The 20699-nt window shown below is 42.1% G+C and overlaps 1 protein-coding gene across 2 annotated transcripts in view; it reads right to left on the reverse strand.

Moving 5' to 3' along the window:
* NGDN (neuroguidin) overlaps positions 1–17204 on the reverse strand; it is a 29375-nt gene extending 12171 nt beyond the window's left edge. Inside the window, exons 1-11 of one of the 2 annotated variants that reach the window (XM_079768975.1) lie at positions 17170–17204; positions 16793–16852; positions 16114–16185; positions 11673–11810; positions 11333–11417; positions 11193–11245; positions 10844–10964; positions 10585–10753; positions 9709–9865; positions 9508–9565; positions 8912–9077 (exon numbers count right to left, since the gene is read on the reverse strand). In XM_079768975.1, coding sequence (XP_079625101.1) covers positions 9058–9077; positions 9508–9565; positions 9709–9865; positions 10585–10753; positions 10844–10964; positions 11193–11245; positions 11333–11417; positions 11673–11810; positions 16114–16185; positions 16793–16852; positions 17170–17190 — 954 coding nt within the window. In that variant the 5' untranslated portion in view covers positions 17191–17204 and the 3' untranslated portion in view covers positions 8912–9057. Of the gene's footprint in view, positions 1–8911; positions 9078–9507; positions 9566–9708; positions 9866–10584; positions 10754–10843; positions 10965–11192; positions 11246–11332; positions 11418–11672; positions 11811–16113; positions 16186–16792; positions 16853–17169 lie in introns of those variants that run through there. The other variant, XM_079768974.1, reaches the window with a different exon arrangement.
* Between the last annotated feature and the right edge of the window lie 3495 nt (positions 17205–20699).

Genomic DNA, 20699 nt, shown 5'->3' on the forward strand with positions numbered 1-20699 from the left:
GCCAAGATGGATAAAGAGGGCTGGAGTGTCTGTGCAGAGGACTTCCCCCTAAGGATCCCGCCCAGCCTAGGCCAGGCAGAGCGGGGGATGGCAGCATGCAGAGAGGGGGTAGGAGCAGATCCTTCTGAGGGTCAACTAAAGTGCCGGTGACAGGGAACTCAACCTGCAAGATCTTCCTAAATACTGGATATTTCTACCAAACCAGGAATTTATCAAAAGCAATGGAGAAAACCTTTCGAATGAACAGAAAAGGAGGCTAGAATGACAGGAGGCTGCAGAATCCGCTTCCAGGAGCTCCAACAGGGAGATGGGTGAGGAATGGGATTTTTAGCAGGACCCAGCTGACTGTCTAAGGGTGTCTCTGAGGGAAATACATCAATAAGGGGATTGATTTAAGAATCTGAGAGATGAGAAAGAGAGGAAAGACTGGGTTTCAGAAAGCACCCCTTCGGTGAGAGGCACGAGGAAGCTTTGGAGCTTAAAGCCTTGGGAGGGAAGAGAGGAGGGCAAGAAGGAAGTCTGCCATCAGCGACAGATTACATAAGACTCGACTGAAAGAAACTGAGAGGCGGGTGTGAAGCCAGAGGAAGCTTTCTGGTGTTAACTGCCACAGAGCTGAATGCAATGGCAGACAAGGGTCATTGTAGCTGAGAGACAGGGTTTTCCTGGCTAGGAATTCTGATTTGATCTCTTTACCACCTAGGGCCTCATGCAAGAGCTAGCAGTAAGTGAATCAAAACTGGGAGAGGAAGTAGGAACGCAGGGCTTTTTATTCTGCAGAGCTCGCCTGTGGGGCTACACCCAAGGCTGGCAGGTGAGACAAAGCAGTTCTCAGAGTTAAGTTGCTACAGACTCAGTCAAAGTGGAAATATATGAATGCTTTTGAAGTTTATTTTCTAGTGTAGGTTTTAATGAATAAAAACTATAAGAACGTTTATTCATATAGCCACACTGATGGCTTTACACTTGAGAGAAATTCTGTAAGATTTAGGATTATCAGCACTAGTAGTAGGAGGAAATATGTGTTCCATAGAGGAATCGTTAATTTTTGTGGTCCTAGTACTGAAGAGTTCGTTGCAAATGAGCAGAGTCCAGAATTTCCAGCATCCACCACCATGTCCATGTGCTATCCAGCTCATGATACTTTTGAGGGGAAAAGGCTTAAAAGAAGGGGTTTATTAGTAGCATTACAGTCAAACTAAATCTGAAATAGAAAATAGAAGCCAGGGCTTTAGAAATTCTCCACCTTGGACTGGTCTCAGCCCTCCGATAGGCTGGACGGTGTGACACTGGAGGGGAATGCTGGCCCCTTTCCAGTGAGCCAGGTACCTTGCCCGCCTGCATCCCTCCCCTGCCTTTCCCACTGCCGATGCTCCCCCTCAGCAGGCCTACACGGTGTCTTAGACACAGAGCCTGGCCTGCTGCTGGCTGTAAGCTTCAGTGACCCTGGGGATGAAAAGGGAACACTGGTTTCCCAGGGGTAGTCAACAAAAAGTCTAGATGTCCAAGAGGATAAAGGTTCTAATGCCTGCTTTGCTAATGATGTATTTGCACAATTTTAGTTAAATCACTCCCCTCATAGGGCCTGAGAAGAAGAAAACAAAAATCAACCAATTTTAACTACAGCTCTACAGCACGTAGCAAAGAAAGAGTTAAAACTTTATAAGCTTCTTCTGGAGAAAAACACTAACGCTGGAAAGCCCTACCATTCACTGCAACAATTGTTTATTGTGCCTTGCTTTTAAGAGAGGCACCTTAACAGGGACCATTGTCTTTATTACATGAGTCCATGACCCTAACCAGAGCCCCCTGAATAGGACAAGAGAGGTCTCTAAAAAGGGCAGTAGGAAAACCGGCTGAGGAAACAAAGAGACACAGGCCCATGTGCCTCCACAATATACACACCTTAGGAAGGCAGGAGCGGCAGACAAAAGAGGTTTCACAGGCATCGTAAAGGCCCAGATAATAAAATAAAGGGAAGGGTCTGGTGTCCTCGCCCATTTTTCACTGTGGCTCTTTCCAGGGCCCTGCTGGGCAGGCCAACTTTACCTCTCTTCACAATCCAGAAGTCAACCCTGACACACATATGCTAGGGAGATGGAAGCCAGTCATTCTGGGGCTGCCACTTAAGCTAAGGAAAACACACCAGGGAATAAAGGAAAGAGACACTGTCCATTTTGTAGACAATTCCAAAGCAAAGACTCAGCACTATCATCTAGGGAGTTACTATGATGCTACTAATCCATAAAAATAATTCAATAAGAGAAAATTAGCCATCCTAGAAGTTGATAATTTTACAATCAACAACACAGGCGAGCCCTGACCGGTTTGGCTCAGTGGATGGAGTGTCGGCCTGCGGACTGAAGGGTCCCAGGTTCAATTCCAGTCAAGGGCATGTACCTTGGTTGCAGGCACATCCCCAGTGAGGGGTGTGCAGGAGGCAGCTGATTGATGTTTCTCTCTCATCGATGCTTCTAGCTCTCTATCCCTCTCCCTTTCTCTCTGTAAAAAATCAATAAAATATATTTAAAAAAACACACACACAACACAGGCGAGTTAGCTGAGTGGTTGTATTGGTCACACAATTAGCAGTCTCCAGATAAAACTAGGAAGCAAAGTGGGGAAAGAGGTAGGGTAATGCTCTGATGAGTTTGGGCTACATTCTGGAAAGACTAAACAATAAAGGGAGCTATGGTTGAGTGGGATAACCATGTAAACATGGCTGAGATAAAGGACAGACAGGGAATAACAGGGGAGGTAGGCTACAAGAGCTAACTAAGGTCCTGCAGCCAGAATTGGGCTCAGCAGTGTCCAGACAGCCAGGGTGCCCATCAAGCGTTACAACTGCCCCAGCAAGAACCTTCTGAGTACTCAAAAGATCAGTAACAGGACACTTCAAGAGAAACCACAGAACAGGTTTTAGAGCATGGTTTTCCTCCCGTCTTCAAAATACAGGACAATAAAAGCAGAACTATCCTTAGCAATCGAAACCAAAAGTTTTTGGATGAAGCCCTTATTTTCTGAATTCTTGTGACTCCCTACCTCCCATTTTCCCAGCGTGTGGAATGAAATGCCATAAATTCAGATAACACAATGTCCCTTGCCAGCTGAACTCTCACTATCCAAATCCAGGAACTGAATAGATTTGGACAGCAAAGGATTCCTTTATTTCCCCATCTCCACTCATTTACCTCACAGAGCCTTATCTTTCCCTAACCTAGCCCTCAACACTGACCCTGAAGTTCCCCTCACCCTGTTCTCTTCTAACCCACTCTCACCTACAGCCCCTTTTCATTAGGAGTCATCTGTAAAATGCCAAAGGTGGAAGAGCTAAAGAAAACGAAAGGGAATAAGGGAGAGTATAGATTTTAGATTGAGGTGTGAGATGGGAATCTTGCAGAGAGAAACAGAGACAGAAAGCAAAAGAGCTGGAGCAGGGGGGAGGGGAAGAAGATGGCACTGCGGGAAAAAGAGCACCACAAAATTAATTTGAGGAAGGGAATAGTAGAGGAGACGTTGGTGGAATAACAATCAGGCAGAAGAGGGCAGGGGCTAGGGGGAGGGTGCCAGGGGGTGGGGAGGAATGGTGCTGGAGAGGAGGACCCTGCATGCAGAGCGACAGCAGCACCACCTATGGGCGTGGTGAAGGTGTTACAAGCAGCAACAAAAGAGGCCCCCACCTGGGCACGAGGGTCTGGGGTGCAGGTCGGGAGGGAGAAGCCATGGCTTCTGCCCTTCAAACCTCTCAGTAACACAACACACAAGCTAGAAGAATAAATTATATATGGCTCTCCTGGGAGGAGAGGGACTTAACAAGGTAAGGGAGGGAGGACAGAGAACTCCTGGCTTTTTCCATTGCAAGGGGGTTTCCCCCTCAAAGTTCAGGCAGTAGAAAAAAAAAAGGGTTTGAAAAGGGAGCAATGCTGGGTTCAGAAAAAAATGTGTGCACCTGCTTCTTCTTTCATTAGCTGGAGAAAGGACTTCATCTTTATTTCCAAGTGATTTCCTTTCCCCATTGGATGCTGGAGTACAGCTCCCTTCCTGGAGCAATGGACGCCCCTCATTCAGCTGCTTCCTCCCAGCACTGCCTTGCAACCCTCAACCATCATTAGAAACCCCCAGGGAGCCACCAAGCTCGGGGAAGGAAGGGAAGGGTCCCCCCACCAGTCAAACAGACCTGAGGGTGGGAGGGGTAGGGTGGAAAGAATGAAAGAATGCAAAAGCTCTGCAGAGGGAGGGGAGAGAGAAATGTGATCAGTGATATTTGTTGTGCTTCCAGGGAGGAAGGATCCTTCACATTTTTAATAATAATAAATACATAAAGACAGATTTGCCAGCATTGCTCTGGCTCCTTGGAAAGTGTGGGGGAGGGGAACCAATGCAGCTGCAGCACAGACCAGTATCTCCTCCTCCCCTCCCCCCATCAGATAGGCTCAGTATTGCAGCAGCCTACCCCTCCCCCTCTAACTGCAGTCCTCCCCACCACAGCCCACCCTTTCCAGGGTCCCTTCACACAGCTCTGCCTCTCCCTCCTCCACTTCTCTCCATCTCTCTACTCCCCCAATCTAAGACTCTATTCTTTTAGCACTGGTCCTCATTTAACAGTCCTACTCTAGCTCTGAGAAGCCCTTCCACCCACATGGCACTCCCCCAATCCTGAGGCCCTGCTCTTTCCTACCATGCCCTTCACCGCTGACAGCAATCTCCCCCCTCCAACACCCTCACAAGTAATCCAGTACATTTCAGTATTCTGGATTCCAACAAAAAGGATTGCCTTTCCCTCATTTTCATTGCAATGTGACCTCCTTTCCCACAACCTTAAATATAATGGCCATCAAATGTGCTTGTGTTCAGGGGGTGTCAGGGCCTCGGGACTAGGTGACTACTGCCACCTATTGACCCAAATTTGTTCAAGATAGACCTTTAATACACTTCTTACACGGCGACGCTCTGTTATTTCAAAAGCATCAATAGCTTAAACATGCAAAGGCATGGCTCTTGGGGTTTCTCTGAGACCCTCTGAACAATGAGATCAAGGAAATACAAAAGCAAGACTGGGCAGAGAGCCAGCGCAATGATGCTTTTCTCCATGCAGAGGCAGAAAAAGAGGCTGAGCCCAAGGAATGAAAAAGCAACTCTGTCTTCTCAAGGGTCTATAAGCAAAAGAGAACAGGAGACAGAGAGTTTTTCTCAAGGACTGTTAAAAAACCTTGTGCATCATTATATTAATATTATCAACAGAGCAGAAGGCAGGATTTCATTCATATGCTTCTGTTAAGTTGACCAAATCCTTGGATAACTCTAAACATGAATCTGAAGTTTACACATCTCACAGGTCCCAGGGAGGATGCGGACACTCAGGACTGCTGCTGACTCTCACTCAGTCTGTACCAATCATAACTGGAGACTGGGCAGATAAACTGAGCTCTGCAAAAGGGCAGGTCTACACACCCAGCTCTATGGATTGCACATTCCACCAACCCCTAACAAGGAATGATTTTTGAACTCTCCATGGTGCTGAAAACGGACTCAATCACATCACCCTTTCCTTACAGACAAAATGTATTTTTCTAGTTAAGGTTTCCATGAAGACTACATGAACTCCTGACAGACAAGCCTTCATAAAGTCATAACAAAAGCTTCAAAGGCAAAAATAGGTCTTGGTCAAACCCTCTTCCCCACCCCCTCAAGATGTAAATACTAAAGCAGAGGTGCTCAATTACTAGTCCAGAACAAAGCCAACACTCTTTACTATCACATGATAAAACTGAACAGGTGCTCATGTGCATTAACGATGGACATTACTTAGTAAGCATTAGAAATGAATCATCTGCTGTTAGTACTGAGGAAACCTGACATTCATGTGGTCTCAATGATCAGAGAACTCAATTTATGAGTAGGAATGAGAAGGAAAACAATGGCCATAAAGAAAACCTCAAATCCTAAGTCTTAGTTCCCTTGCTCTACTACAGGGGTTTTCAAACTACATTCTATGGAGTTCTAAAGAAACATGGGAGCTCCTCAGAAATCTTGGGAAAAGAGGGCCATGACAACATAGAGCTCCAGGACCCCTCATTCTCACTTTAACGAAAGTAACCTCCCTTATGCTTGTTTTACACACTGAAAATCCATGTAAAACTTTGTGAACAATGTACTCTAAACATTGTTTGATGATACCAGAGCAAATATTCTCAGAAATTATTCAACTCTTTGTTGAAAACCTCTTTCAAATAATGCCTGTCATCTATTAGGTGAGGGATAACAAGATGTTCTGAGTTAGAAGACTGGGTTGAATTAATGTAAGATCCACGAAGACAGGGACTTTTGTCTATTCAGTTCACTGCTATACCACCAAGAGGCCAGAACAATGTCTGGAACTTGTGGTTTCCTTGAAAGTAAGGCCTGAATGGAAATGAGCAGCAGAGAGGGGGAAGCTTGAGGTTATAAACTACCTACCAATATTATTTTTTAAAAAGGAAAAAATCAAAAATTCTGAAGACTTTCATAAATCATAGGACACTTGAAGTCCTCCATCCTCTAAGTTCCACAAGCACTGTTTCTCTAACTTATTAGCCTGGTAACCTTGGGCAAATAACCTAAGTGTCTCAGTTTCCTCACTAGTAATATAGACATGACATATTTTGTAAGGATTAAGTGTAAAGCACTTAGCTCAGGATGTAACACAAAGAAAGATATTTTTTAAAAAATATATATTTTATTGATTTTTTACAGAGAAGAAGAGAGAGGGAGAGTTAGAAACATCGATGAGAGAGAAACATCAGCTGCCTCCTGCACACCCCCTACTGGGGATGTGCCCGCAACCAAGGTACATGACCTTGACCGGAATCGAACCCGGGACCCTTGAGTCCGCAGGCTGACGCTCTATCCACTGAGCCAAACCAGTTAGGGCAAGAAAGATCTTTAAAAAGAAAAAAAAAAGAGAAAGCACCTCCTTTTCCTTGGCAGTTCCCATAATCCAAAAATTTTAATAAATCAGAAGCAAATGCAATAGTCCTAAAGCATTTTTTAACTGAACCTCTTGTCGAGTTAGTTCAACCAGAAAGGAAAAAGAATCTCTAAATCTGTTCTTGTGCCTCTTTGCTTAGATTTACTCAAAGAAATAGAAGTATGAGGGCCCTGGGTATGTCAGGTTCTCTCAGATCTACCAGGGACTAAAAGAGGCCCCAGAAGTAAGAGCATCTTGGTGTCATCCATGAGAAACAGCTCTAGGCTCTCTGGTTTGGAGGGAATCTCAGAGATTGTCTAACACATTCATTCTTCAGCTGAGGAAAATTAAAGACCAGAGATGTTAAGTGATTCACCCAAGATCACAGAGTTAACAGAAAACATTACCAGGCTGTCTCCTAACTACTTTCTACCAGGGTGCTGCTGACTGAAAACAGGCCCCCGCCCCAATCAGACCAGTAGAGATCCCAATTCATAGGAATCAATGAGCCAAATTATATCCCTCTTCATGATGCTGCCCAGGAATGCCAGACTTGAAAATTAGATGTTCATGAGACCCCATGCCCTTAAACTACAATGAATTAACTCTACAGAATCAACTTCTCGCTTTCCACTCCTCTTTTCACTTTATTATCCAAGGCCTGAGGGATCTCTTACTAACAGGTCATTCTCTGAAAAGAATATAAGATCTCAGATATGTAACTCCCATCCATCTCCTGACTTGGCAGATAATTCTGTGAGATTTTCATTTCTTTGGTCTTTAAGCTAGGAACTTTCTTTCTGCCTGCTTGCTGGCATTCTTTTGCAAGCTCTTTGTAAAAGGGCTGGCCTTTACTGACTAGTAAACTGAGGCCTTAGTTGAAGGAGGGCCAAAGAGGCTGAAAAACACAAGACTATACAGATTCATCATACTCTAGTCTTCTCATTCACTGTTCTCTCCAGATAAACTCAATAACTGAGCTAAGATCAGCCCTGCGTTCATGCCATTTTAGAAAGAAAAGAAAAACATCCAGAGAAATGCAGACAAGAGTAACTGACTGATGAGGAAAAGTTCTATCTTGCTTTTGATTAGTCAAGCATCAAAAGGTTTTCTGAACCACTGATGCCACCTGGTGGCCAGCAAAATACATTTAAAAAACTTAAAATCTATGTATCACAGGAACTTGGGACAACATGAGTTGAAAAGTTGACTATAATACGCTAATCTCTCAATTTTTCAAAATTTTTGTTTAATCCTCACCGGAGGATATTTTTTCCACTGCCTTTTTTTTTTTAAATTAATCCTCACCTTAAGATATTTTTCTAATGATCTTTTAGAGAGAATAGAAGAGAGAGGGCAAGAAACATCGATGTGAGAGAAACAAATCAAACAAATCGATTGGTTGTCTCCTGCACACCCCAGATCAGGGCCCAGGCTGGGGAGGAGCCTGTAACCAAGGTACGTGCCCTAGACCAGAATTGATCCCGGGACCCTTTGGTCCGCAGGCTGATACTCTATCCATTGAGCCAAACCAGCTAGGGCTCCATTGCTTTTTAAAGAGAGTATGAGGGAGGGAGGGAAGGAGGGAGGTTGGGGGAAAAGAGAATGAGAGAGAGAGAGAGAGAGAAAATAGTATGTAAGAGAGATACATCAATTGGTTGCCTCCTGCACAAGCCCTGACAGGCCGAGGATCGAACCTGCAACCCAGGTACTTGACTGTGAATCAAATCCACAACTCTGTGGTGCACGGGCCAACATTCTAAGCACTGAGCAATACTGGCCAGAGCTCATTTATTTATTTATTTTGTTAAATAACCAATTTCTAGTTTCTATTATAAAACAAAAAGCACCTATATAGAGCCAAACTTCTCCCACTCCCCCCAAAACCTCATCTTTCCCTTTTATTGCCCTCTCACCTAAAATACCCCACGCCCAGCAAATGAGTCATACATGTGCAATAGGGGCTTCAATTCATAAGTAAAATCAGTTTTATTAACAGATTTCCACATGTCCAGAGTAAACAATACATTCCGAGGAAAAGAACCTACATACAGTGCCATTGGAAGTATCCCAGGATGACAAAAAAAATATATAAATATGTACACCCACAATCACCGCCGCCTCCGAAAACCTGAAAGGAAGGGAAATCAAGAATGAGGAAAAGGACAGTTGGAAAAGCTGAAGGAACAGAACAAAAAGACATCTAAAGAGAAGGCCACTAGGCACTACTCTATATCCTCCCAGGACAAAAGACTAGAAGTAGGAAGAAATTGAAGTGGGATAATGGTTTCTTCAAGTGACACTTTAATAGTTTTATTTAAGGAAGCCTGAAAAGGTGTGGGAGCTTAGAGAAACAATCCAGAAATCTCTTCTGTGAATTATGCTGATTTTCAGCTTGGGAAAGAAGAAAAATAATATCCCACCTCTAAAGAGATTAATGACCAGCATGGAAGAGATATTATAGGGCTTAGTAAGACCTAGGATGGCAAATTCAAAGCTGGCATCTCAATTCATACTCTCCACCCTGCACTTGATCACCTAACTCCTAGCCATTTACTGACCTTTTTTCTTCCGACCTTTCTTGGATATCTTCTTCCGCTTCTTAATAGGATTCTGATCCTGGAGACAGATGGAGAAGTCAAGGAATGGCAGTGCGAGTACAAGTGTTGGTATCTCTTCCCCAGTTTCCCATAGCAACAAGCCCCACATATATTTGTCTGAAAGCATGAAAGCCACCTCCCACCACTGTATCACAACCTCACCTCATCAAGATGAGGGGTTCCTCCTGTCAAAGCACTGATGTCACTGAAGTGCGTGAGAGAATGAAGCTGTGAGTTCATGACATTTGCACGTTTTCGTCGTCCTTTCTCTCGCTTACTGACACTTAAACGCACCATCATGCTCTCCTCATAGTTAATCCTGTCAGAGAAACACACAGTTTCTAACATGCTCAGTCCACAAGACACAAGCTGCAGCCCAGAACCTGGGCCCAGACATTTACTCACCCCTTATTATGACAGTTCTCAACAGATTTCATAGCAGGGCAATATAGTATTTGGTAAGGACATACCAAATGCTCAACACTGAACTTCCTCAAGGAAACATCCTTTGTGCTAGAATTTCCCTCCTCCCTACTGAAGAACTCACAGCCCAACCACTGGAATATTTAAACTATTATTATATCAGAAAACTCTTATATTTCAGATCTATAGACAGGATTAGCTACATGGGCCCCTTCACTCAAACCCATCAACTGGGCAAAGTCAATGAGTCTGTATTTAAGTGACAATCACTTTTCTACTTCTCTTCCCTGAACTTATCTAGTACTCTTGATGCCATTACAAAACCTACTTTAAAGTGAGAGCTGTGATAGTGAAATCCAGAATGCTAAAGCCCTACTAGGTGGAACTGCATATATTCTCCTTCATATAGCATTTGCTCAGTTGGGAGTGGCGGTGGGGGATATCTTTTTCCTAGTTCTTAGTCTGTACTTCAAACCCCTATGTCCTCCCAAGTTTTCCACTCCATTTCCTATATAATGTGGGTTCGTTTGGCACTAGACTTAACCACATTCATCCAAAGCACAAGAACAAGTCTCTACAGCGCAGAAAGCAATGTCTAATTACAAGGACTCAGACCTGTGTTGATCCTCCTGACTCTGGCGAGTAACATGAGGATGCCGGGCATCACGGATTTCCTCTGGAGCATCTGAGTACTGCTCCTTAAGTTCACGAATGACAGAGCTACTCAATGCTCGCCTCTTGGCTCGTTCTAGACGCTTCTTTTCCCGCTCAGCCTCTGTTTCATCTGTGATAAAAATTAGCAAAGGTTATCCCAGAACAGAGAAAAGAAAAGAAACACAATTCACACTGAGGAGGTGGTAACCACGGTTCATACCATAATGTACTGGCACCAAGCGTGGTGGAACATATTTCTTAACTGCTCCATTTGCAGATTTCTTCCCTGAAGCCCCAGCCTGTCCTTCCTCTGCTTCATCTTCCTCATCCTCAGAGCTCAACTATAAAAAGAATATAATGTTCACTAACTTAGGAAGTGTTTAGAAAAGCCAAACCTGGTATACCCTGGGGAGGTGGGAAAATAAAAGGCAGAAGGGGGAAATCTCATACTCAACACTGTAAGGCACAAGCTGGGAATCAAGAGTAGTAAGAGAATCCCAGGAGATCCAGGATCACCACGAGGCTCATTCAGGCTTATTCAGGAAAATCAGGATAACACAACCCCTTACCTTGCTCATCATATTGCTGGGATGAGGCTTAAAACGGAGTGGGTCATTCTCACCTGAAACATAAAAAGCCCCCAAGAGATTTTATAAGATTTTGGACTTTATGATGGAATCCACATAACCTTACAGCTTCTCCCACTTACTGAGGCTGCCTGTCACTGCAGTCTTGACCAGTTTGTCAATTTGATACTTCAGTTTTTGGTCCAAGGGACGAAGTTTTTCCAAAACCTGTAACATGGTTAGAAAGGATCACATTCCCTTCCCAAAGTTAAGCACGCACCAGAGTCCCTATATTAAGTTGCCAGATAAAGCACTTAATTAGCATATGCACAAAGTTAGAACCAAAGAAGAGAAAAATACTATCTTTCATTTGGTTTCCTCACTTAAATATGAGAACATTCACTTAAATGAGAGCTATTGTGTGACCGTCCTGGAGTTCAGGATTTGGAAACCTAGGACTCTAAGATGCCAAATACTTTATACCGTGCGAATCTCCACCAGTCTCAAAACTGCAGCATGTCCCTGAAGAGACCCTCCTGAGGCTTTGTCCAGGATGAGATGGCTCAAATCCATAAGGTACATGAGCAGCAACTGGTCTTTCACTTCCAAGAGGCTGAGACCCTGAGTTAAACAAAACAATAAGTGATGCAAACTCTGTTTTAGCCAGAGAATCAGGAGGAGAGCCTAGGACAAACAGGACAATCTTTTCCAAGTTCAAGTTTTTCCCAATCAATTCATATAAGATATCTGGAGTAATTTCAAGGGGGTGGCTGTACCTGAAATGGCCACAGAGAAAATTATGCTAACAAGAGAGAAGCAGAGCTCAGAGCCCTTTTAAAACACAGTAAGAGCAAGAAAATCAATAAAGTATCCCCAAAATAACTACAGCAGGATTTCTCAACCTCAGAGCTATTAACATTTAGGGACAGATCATTTGTGGACTGCTGTCTAGGTGCTGGAGAATGCTCAGCAGCATCACTGGCCGCTACTCACTGATAACCCCTCAAGTTGTGACAATAAAAAATGCCTCCAGCCCAGCCAGTGTTGCTCAGTGGTTAAGCATTGACTCATGAATCAGGAGGTCATGGTTCCATTCCTGGTGAGGGCACATACCCAGGTTTCAGGCTCAATCCCCAGTGGGAGGCGTGCAGGAAACAGCCAATCAATGATTTTCTCTCATCATTAAGGTCTCTATCTCTTTTTCCCCCCCACCCCTTCCTCTCTGAAATAAATAAAAACACATTTTTAAAAAATGCCTCCATAATGCTGAATTTTAAACTAATTTAATTAAAAACAATTACTGATTTTATCCCCATACAATGGAATTATACAATATAGGTAAAAACAGTGATCTATACATACTGACATAATTCATCATACTAATTTAGTTTCATATCACAACACTTTCTACACTCTGAAGAAAATGTGTGTAATATGGTTCCAACTAAAATGGGGGAGTATGATGCATACATTTTATATGTATAAAAATATGTCTGGAAAATAACACATAATTAACAACTTCTATCCCTGGAGAGCAAAATGAGAAAAAAAAAGAAGAAATGGAGTGCTTATACTGTGAAACTGTTTTTTCATCAAGCATGTATTACTTTTATAATAAAAGAAATTTCCAAAAAAATGTACCCTAGTGGTTATCTTAGAACAGGTGTCCTCAAACTACGGCCTGCAGGCCACATGCGGGTATTTTTGCCGTTTTGTTTTTTTACTTCAAAATAAGATATGTGCAGTGTGCATAGGAATTTGTTCATAGTTTTTTTTAAACTATAGTCCGGCCCTCCAACGGTCTGAGGGCCAGTGAACTGGCCCCCTGTTTAAAAAGTTTGAGGACCCCTGTCTTAGAACAGTGATTATATAAAACTTTTAATTTTCTTCTTTGTGTTTTTACGTATCTGCCAAACTTTCTAAAATTAAAAGTTTATTATATTTACAGGCAGAAAATTGAACAAATATGTTTATTCTTTTAAGTAAAAAAAAGTACAATGTGTTAGCACTGACTTAACCTAGTTATTTTTAAAAAAGGAGTCACTGTTGTATAAAATAAAACTGAGAAAATCCATAGTCCTAGGAAGAGCCATATCAATCTTTTGTATTTCTGTGGGGTCTGTTGTTATTTCGCCTCTTTCATTTCTGATTTTGTTTATTTGGGTCCTCTCTCTTTGCTTCTTGGTGAGCCTGGCTACAGGTTCATCAATCTTGTTTATCCTTTCAAAGAACCAGCTCTTGGTTTCATTGATCTTTTGTATTGTTTTTTTGGTCTCTATTTCATTTATTTCTTCTCTGATCTTTATTTTATTTTTAAAAAACATATTTTTATTGGTTTCAGAGAGGAAGGGAGAGGGAGAGATAGAAACATCAATGATGAAAGAGAATCATTGGCCCTAACTGGTTTGGCTCAGTGGATAGAGCATCGGCCTGCGGACTCAAGGGTCCCAGGTTCGATTCCGGTCAAGGGCATGTGCCTTGGTTGCGGGCGCATCCCCAGTGTGGGGTGTGCAGGAGGCAGCTGATTGATGTTTCTCTCTCATCAATGTTTCTAACTCTCTCTCCCTCTCTCTTCCTCTCTGTAAAAAATCAATAAAATCTATACAAAAAAAAGAGAAAGAGAATCATTGATCGGCTGCCTCCTGCACGCCCCCTACTGGGGATTGAGCCCGCAACCTGGGCATGTGCCCTTGACCGGAATTGAACCTGGGACCCCTCAGTCGCAGGCTGACGCTCTATCCACTGAGCCAAACCAGACAGGGCTCTGATCTTTATTATCTCCTTCCTTCTCCTTCCTGGGCTTTTCTTGTTACTCTCTTTCTAATTCTTGAAGTTGTAGAGTTTGATAATTTATAGATAGTTTTTCTTGTTTTTTGAGGTAGGCTTGTAATGCTATGAACTTCCCTCTCAGGACTGCTTTCACTGTGTCCCATAGGCTTTGGATTGTTGTGTTTTCAATGTCATTTGTTCTAGGAAGACCTGTATCAAACAGGTTAAATACTCTGCCTAAGATTACACAGTAATAGGAATAGAACTGGGATTAAAACTCAGTCTAACAAGATAAGCTCTTAAGATCAGCATTAGTGTAGTACAGGAGAATAAGCAAAGGATTTAAAGGCAGACAAATTGAGTTTAACTTTTGAATTAGGTATTCAGTAATCAAATATTGAGTAAGTCACTTAACCTTCTAATATCAGTCTCCTCATCTGTAATATGAACACTATTTCCTTCCTATGTCAAAGAGCAATTATGAGGTGCAAATAAGGTAACATGAAAACACTTTGTAACCTATAAAACACCTAGTAAAAGTCTTTGGTGATAAGCTACTAAATATCTGCTCAATGAATAAACAAATATATAGTGATCTGAGATACATGCTGGCAGCCCATTTCAAAAAGGCATTAAACTGAAGCAAAGCATGGTACCCAGAATAAAGACAGCCAAGAGTTTGAGAAGTAGGCTCTTCTGACATGCGTGGCACTGCCAAGTGCAAACTGAGTTACAAGCACGAGAGAAACACAAAAAAGGAAGAAAAAGCAGATTAAAAAAAATAATCAGAAAGTATAAAAATAGACAAGAACAAAATTTAATGATGAGAAAGAAAAGACAAAGAGAATATATTAAAAATGCTCTTATGTCCAGCTGGTGTGTCTCAATGGTTGAGCCTTGACCGGTGAACCAGGAGGTCATGGTTTGATTCCTGCTCAGGGAATAGGCCCAGGTTGTGGGCTCGGTCCCCAGTAGGGGGCATGCAGGAGGCAGCAAATCAATGATTCTCATCATTGATGTTTCTCTTTCTCCCTTTCCCTTTCTCTCTGAAATCAATAAAAAAATAAAAAATTTAAAATGCTGTTAGCTATCTTTCTAAAGAACAAAACTGCCTTCCAAAGAATAAATCCCATGATTAAAAATCCTCCAATGCTTTTTATTATCCTACTGCAGTAATTTTCATACTTTTGTTAACCTATGGTATGTTTTGCTTAAATAATTATCTCAGCAAAAAAGTTTAATATATAAAACAGATGACACCAGATTTTCCAGTTCAAGTAAGTAGAGGAATCCAGAACCCTCTGTTTATACTGGCCATACTAAATGATCCCTGAGAAGGTTCTATAAGACGTTAACTTATAAACCACCATCTTTCAATTTTAAGATGCACACTGTTTTCATATTTTGACATCTCTGAAGTCAAGATGCATCTTTTAATCAACAGTATTTTAATATATGTCACAGATTAACAGGTAGCATTTTTTCTTAATATATATAAAATGAGTAAGAATAAAAAAACAAAAACAAACAAGATTTAAAAAAAGAATAAAAGAAAAAAAAACACAAAAAAAGATTAAAAAAAAACAAAAACAAATAAAATGAGTGATGTTCTCCATTAACAGCATCATCTTGGATTAGAAGAAACACAATAGTTAACTCCTCAGTTGACAAGACTTCTCACAATCACTCCTTTTCCAGTCTTTTTTCCTACCCCTAACACACACACACACACACACACACACACACACTCTCTCTCTCTCTAAAGGACTTAGCTCCTCTCCCAGAATATCACCATGCTTTCAGGACCCTGTGCCTTTACACATCTGCTTCTTTCTGTACTTCTGACTCCTATTTATTCCTCACAATCCTGTTACCTTCTCTGATAAGCCTTCCCTGACTTCCTCTGCTCCTCTGGCAATTACTTAATCTTTCTCCTCGGCTTGCACAGCACTCATCATGACTCTGCAACAGGGCTGCTACTGCTTATACCTGTTAGTTTGATCTGTCTTACTCGCTAGACTTCAGCACAGAAACTGGGCTTTATTCGTCTTTAAAGCTCCAGCAACTTAGTATACAAGACATTCAATAAACCTATCATGAAAGAACTGTTGAGAACATCAACTCAGGGGATGCTTACACTTAAAGTATGTCTTACCTTCTCTGTAGGATAGGCTCCAGCTTGAACTTTTTTTGTCAGAGTTTGAATTTGTGCAGTTACAGCCATTACCTGAAATTAGTCCAAATAAAACAGCTGACTAGAATACATCAAGTGATCTCTGTAAGCTGTAAAGGGCAAAAGCTAAACAATGCCACCTAAAAGTTATCTTAAACACTGTTCAACGTACAGTATTTTCTTTTCAGTTCTGGAATAGAATAAAGAGGGATGGTTTCTGATACTTCTTCAAAAGGTAGAAAAAACTTTTCACCTCTTCTTAAAGCTAAAGAAATCACCTTACCAAAGCATGGGGAAGCCATGGGGACTATACCTTTATCTGTAACGGCTGAACTTACAATGCACAGAACTACATAAATGTGTACTAGCTGGGCATCCAAAAAGCAAGTCGCATCACCTTTCCCAGCATCAGTTTCCTTAACTATAAGAATAAAGGAAACGGATTCAGATAATTTTTTCTTAAGTTTTCTGTATTCCTTTGGATGCAGAAGTCAATTACTTTTCATTGTAGCCTGAAAAGGGCTTCATCAAATCATTTTGCTTTTATGGCATTTGGTAGCATTCAAATATATGCTCCCAAATCAACAAAGTTTGGAGGTGAAGTATACGAAGTCAAAGTCAATCGCTGATTAATCTATTCCAAAAGGGTGATATTACTCACCTGCTCCTGGAGGTTTTTCAAAAGTGCCACCGCTCTCGGCAGGTCTGACTCCAGCACCTCCTATAGGAGGGAGAATAAAGAAAAGCCATTCTTCCCTCAGGATTATGAGGTGGAAAGGCCCCCGCTTTCCTTCGGACACCCCAGACTTCCGGCCTTCCCACTCCTGTTCACAACTTGCCTGCTAGCCGGCCAGCCCCTCAAAGGTTACTGGTGAGGAGCGGTAATTTCAGCCCCGTTTCCCCACGCTGTGCCAGGGAGGCTGCCTCCCTGAAGCTACTTTCATCACCACCCTTCCCTCGCGCCAATGGTTTCCCTGAGTTACTTAGGGTAAAGGAAGCATCCACGATAGCAACCGGAGAAAGAGAATGAGAACACACCGTAGACACCGGCGCCGCCATTGCCACAAAGCCCGCCCCTTCCGGAGTCGTACTTCCTGGTTGATAGACTGATGGACAACCACCGCTTGCAAATCTAAGCCAATAGGAATAGGGATTCTCTCACTTCCGCCTCGAACAGGATGTACTAGACGAGGGACTGGGGCCAGCCAATGGAATAGAAGAACTGGTTAAATCCGGAAGGGAGCTAATGACGTAAAGATGTTTTCGGAAAGAAACATGTGATTAGTAAATTGAGTAGAATGATCGAAGCTAAACCAATAAAAACTGGGCAAATGATTGATTGGCAGTTACAGAGGCCCAATGGAAAAAAAGAGTTAGCAGAGCTAACGGAGAGCGTATTGGCTCCGGGATGCCGCAGGACCCAGAGGCTTTTCACGACGCTTCCCTTGCGGGGCCTGAGCCAGCCTCTAGGCGGCGGGCCTCCGCTTGTCTCCGAGGAGGTGGCCACGTTGTGCAGCTGCTGTCGCCTGCGGCTGCTCCAAAGCTGGTCGTGACGAATTGCTCACAAACCCCAAGGCTCTTGGATGGGTTTTGTGACCGTCCTTCTGTGTAACCATGGAACTTTGTTTATCTGTAAATAAGACAATTGGGCGAGAGAAGCCGGAGCCAGGGTTTAGACACGGACAACCAGGACACTTGCCCTCTTCGTGCGCATCTGAGGGCGCTACGGAAAGACACCCCCCCCCCCCCCCCGCCCCCCGATGCCGCCCCAACACTCATCACTACCAGTTTGGAGACATGAAAGGGAGCACGTTTTACAAATAACGAAGCCGGTTCAGATTTAGGTGACTTGCCCCTGGTCACACAGGTCCACAGCAGAACTTGGTTCAAACCCAGCCTATGCATATTTCATTATGTCCTACCTCAAATTTTCCCAACACTCGTCAACTGTGTCAGTTCACTCCTGCTTCTCACAGGTAAAGCAAGTTGGATGGGTAGGAGTCGTTCTCTTTGTCTGCCTTAGGAAATAAGCACCGCAAGAGCAAATGAAGGTTTTGAATTTGCCCTCAACTGCAGAGCGGATTTAGGACTAGAAATCGGTTCTGACTTGGGGCTGCCTTCTGGAATTAAGGAAGGACTAACCTCTATATCTCAGCAGCCAGGGTGAGGAAGTCCTGGTTTCTAAATCATCTGCTGGACTCAAGAAGAAGAAGGCAAGGGGAATCCAGTCTCCATGCCTTTATTTCTAACACTTACTTGCTGCTTCAGGCCCAGCATGCAAGCTCAGGGTGCTTTAACAGCCTACTCAGTCAATTAACCAACAGTTTTTGTACCATTTGTCAGGATTTGTATTAGGAAAAGTTTCCATTTCAACAAATTCACAAGTTAGGTCACAAATAAGCTTTTCCTTTCCTTGGAACTTGAAATTTAATTTGTTCTTATGCATTATATCAATGACAAATTACACTGCCTTGTTTTGTTTTTTATTATTAAATATTTATCAGCCATTTCGTTACAAGAAAATCTTGGAGTTAGCAGTACAGTAAATCTTTATAAAACTCTTCTAGGACTCAACTAGTGTTGGCAAAGAAGACAAGATCATAAACTGGCAATCATAACATTTGCACATACATACTGAGTAAATTTTTAACAGCTTTATTGAGATTTAATACATATATGTCACCCATTTAAAGCATATAATTCAATACATTTTAGTATATTCACTGAGTTGTGCAAATATCATAATTTTAGAACAATTTTATCACGCTCTAAAGGAATGTGCCCAATAGCAGTCCCCCTTTTTTTTTCACCTCCAGTCCTAGGCAACCACTAATCTTTGCCTATTCTGGGCATTGCATAAAAATGGAATCATACAATATATGGTCTTTTGTGACTGGCACTTTCACTTAGCATAATGTTTTCAAAGTTCATCTATGCTGTAGCATGTATTGTAACTTTATGCCTTTTTGTTGCTGAGTATTTCATTGTATGGATATGCCACATTTTATTTATGCATTCATCAGTTGATGGACATTTGAGTTGTTTCCACTTATTGGCTGATGTGAATAGTTCTATGAACATTTGTATACAAGCTTTTGTGGAGAAGTATGTTTTCATATTTCTTGAGTATGTACCTAGGAATGGAGTTGCTGGGTCATATAGTAACTCTGTTTAACCATTTGAGGAACTTGTAGACTGTTTTCCAAGAGGATAAACCATTCTACATTCCCACCAGCAATGAATGAGGCTTCCAATTTCTCCAAAGCCTTGCCAACACTTGCTTTAATCTGTCTTCTTATTGTAGCCCCCTAGTGAGTATGAATTAGTATCTCATTGTGATATTGATTTGCATTTCCCTAATGGCTAGTGATGTTAAGCATCTTTTGATGTGCTTATGGACCATTTGTATATCTTCTTTGAAGAAATGTCTATTCTGATCATTTGTCCATTTTTAATTGGGTTATTTGTCTTTTTATTATTGGTTGTAAGAATTCTTTTTATATTCTGGATACACGTCCCTTATCAAATATATGATTTCCAAATATTTTCTCCCATTCTGTGGGTTGTCTTTTAACTTGCTTGATGTGTATCATTTGAAGCACAAAGTTTTTAATTTTGATGAAGTCCAACGTATCTAATTTTTCTTTAGTTGCTTGTGCTTTAGGTATCATATCTAAGAAGCCATTGCTTTATACAAGGTTATGAAGATTTATGCTTATGTTTTATACTAAGAGTTTAATTTTTACATTTAGGTCTTTGATCCATATTGAGTTAATTTTTGTGTATGGTGTGATATCGGGCTCCACCTTCATTATTTTTCATTTTAATATCCAGTCGTCCCTCCACCATTTGTTAAAAAAACTATTTATTCCCCATTGAATTATCTTGAATCCTTTTTGAAAATTAATTGACCATAAATGTACAGGTTTATTTCTTCCTTAATTCTATTTCATTGGTCTATCTTTATGTTTGTCCTTATACCAGTACCATACTATGTTACCTTTGTAATAAGTTTTGAAATTGGGAAGTGTGAGTCCTTTAAGATTATTTGACTATTCTAGGTCCCTTGCATTTTTATATGAATTTTATATGAATTTAGGATCAGTTTGTAAATTTTTGCAAAAAAAGCTAACTGGACTTTGAATAGGGATTGCGTTGAATCTGTAGATCAATTTGGAGACTGTTGCCATATTAACAATATTAAGCCTTCTGATCCATGAGTATGAAATGTCTTTCTATTTGTTTAGGTCTTTAAAATGTTCTTTTAATAATCTATATATACAAAAGCCTAAGCGACTGAACAACTGAACGACCGGTTGCTATGATGCACACTGACCACCAGGGGGCAGGTGGTCAACACAGGAGCTGCCCCCTGGTGGTCAGTGCTCTCCCACAGCCAACCTCCCTTGACCCCCCTCTTCCCCCCACCCCAGCCCGCCCCGATGGCCCTGATCAGGGCGGGCCAGCTGGCCAACCTCCCTCGGCCCCTCCCCCAGCCCTGCTCGCCCCAATCGGCCCTGGGCCCTGATCTGGGCGGGAGACAGCCCCGATTGGCCCTGATTACCAGC

This window comes from Cnephaeus nilssonii (genome assembly GCF_951640355.1).
Source record: "Cnephaeus nilssonii genome assembly, chromosome: 4".
NCBI classification, from domain to species: Eukaryota; Metazoa; Chordata; class Mammalia; order Chiroptera; family Vespertilionidae; genus Cnephaeus; species Cnephaeus nilssonii.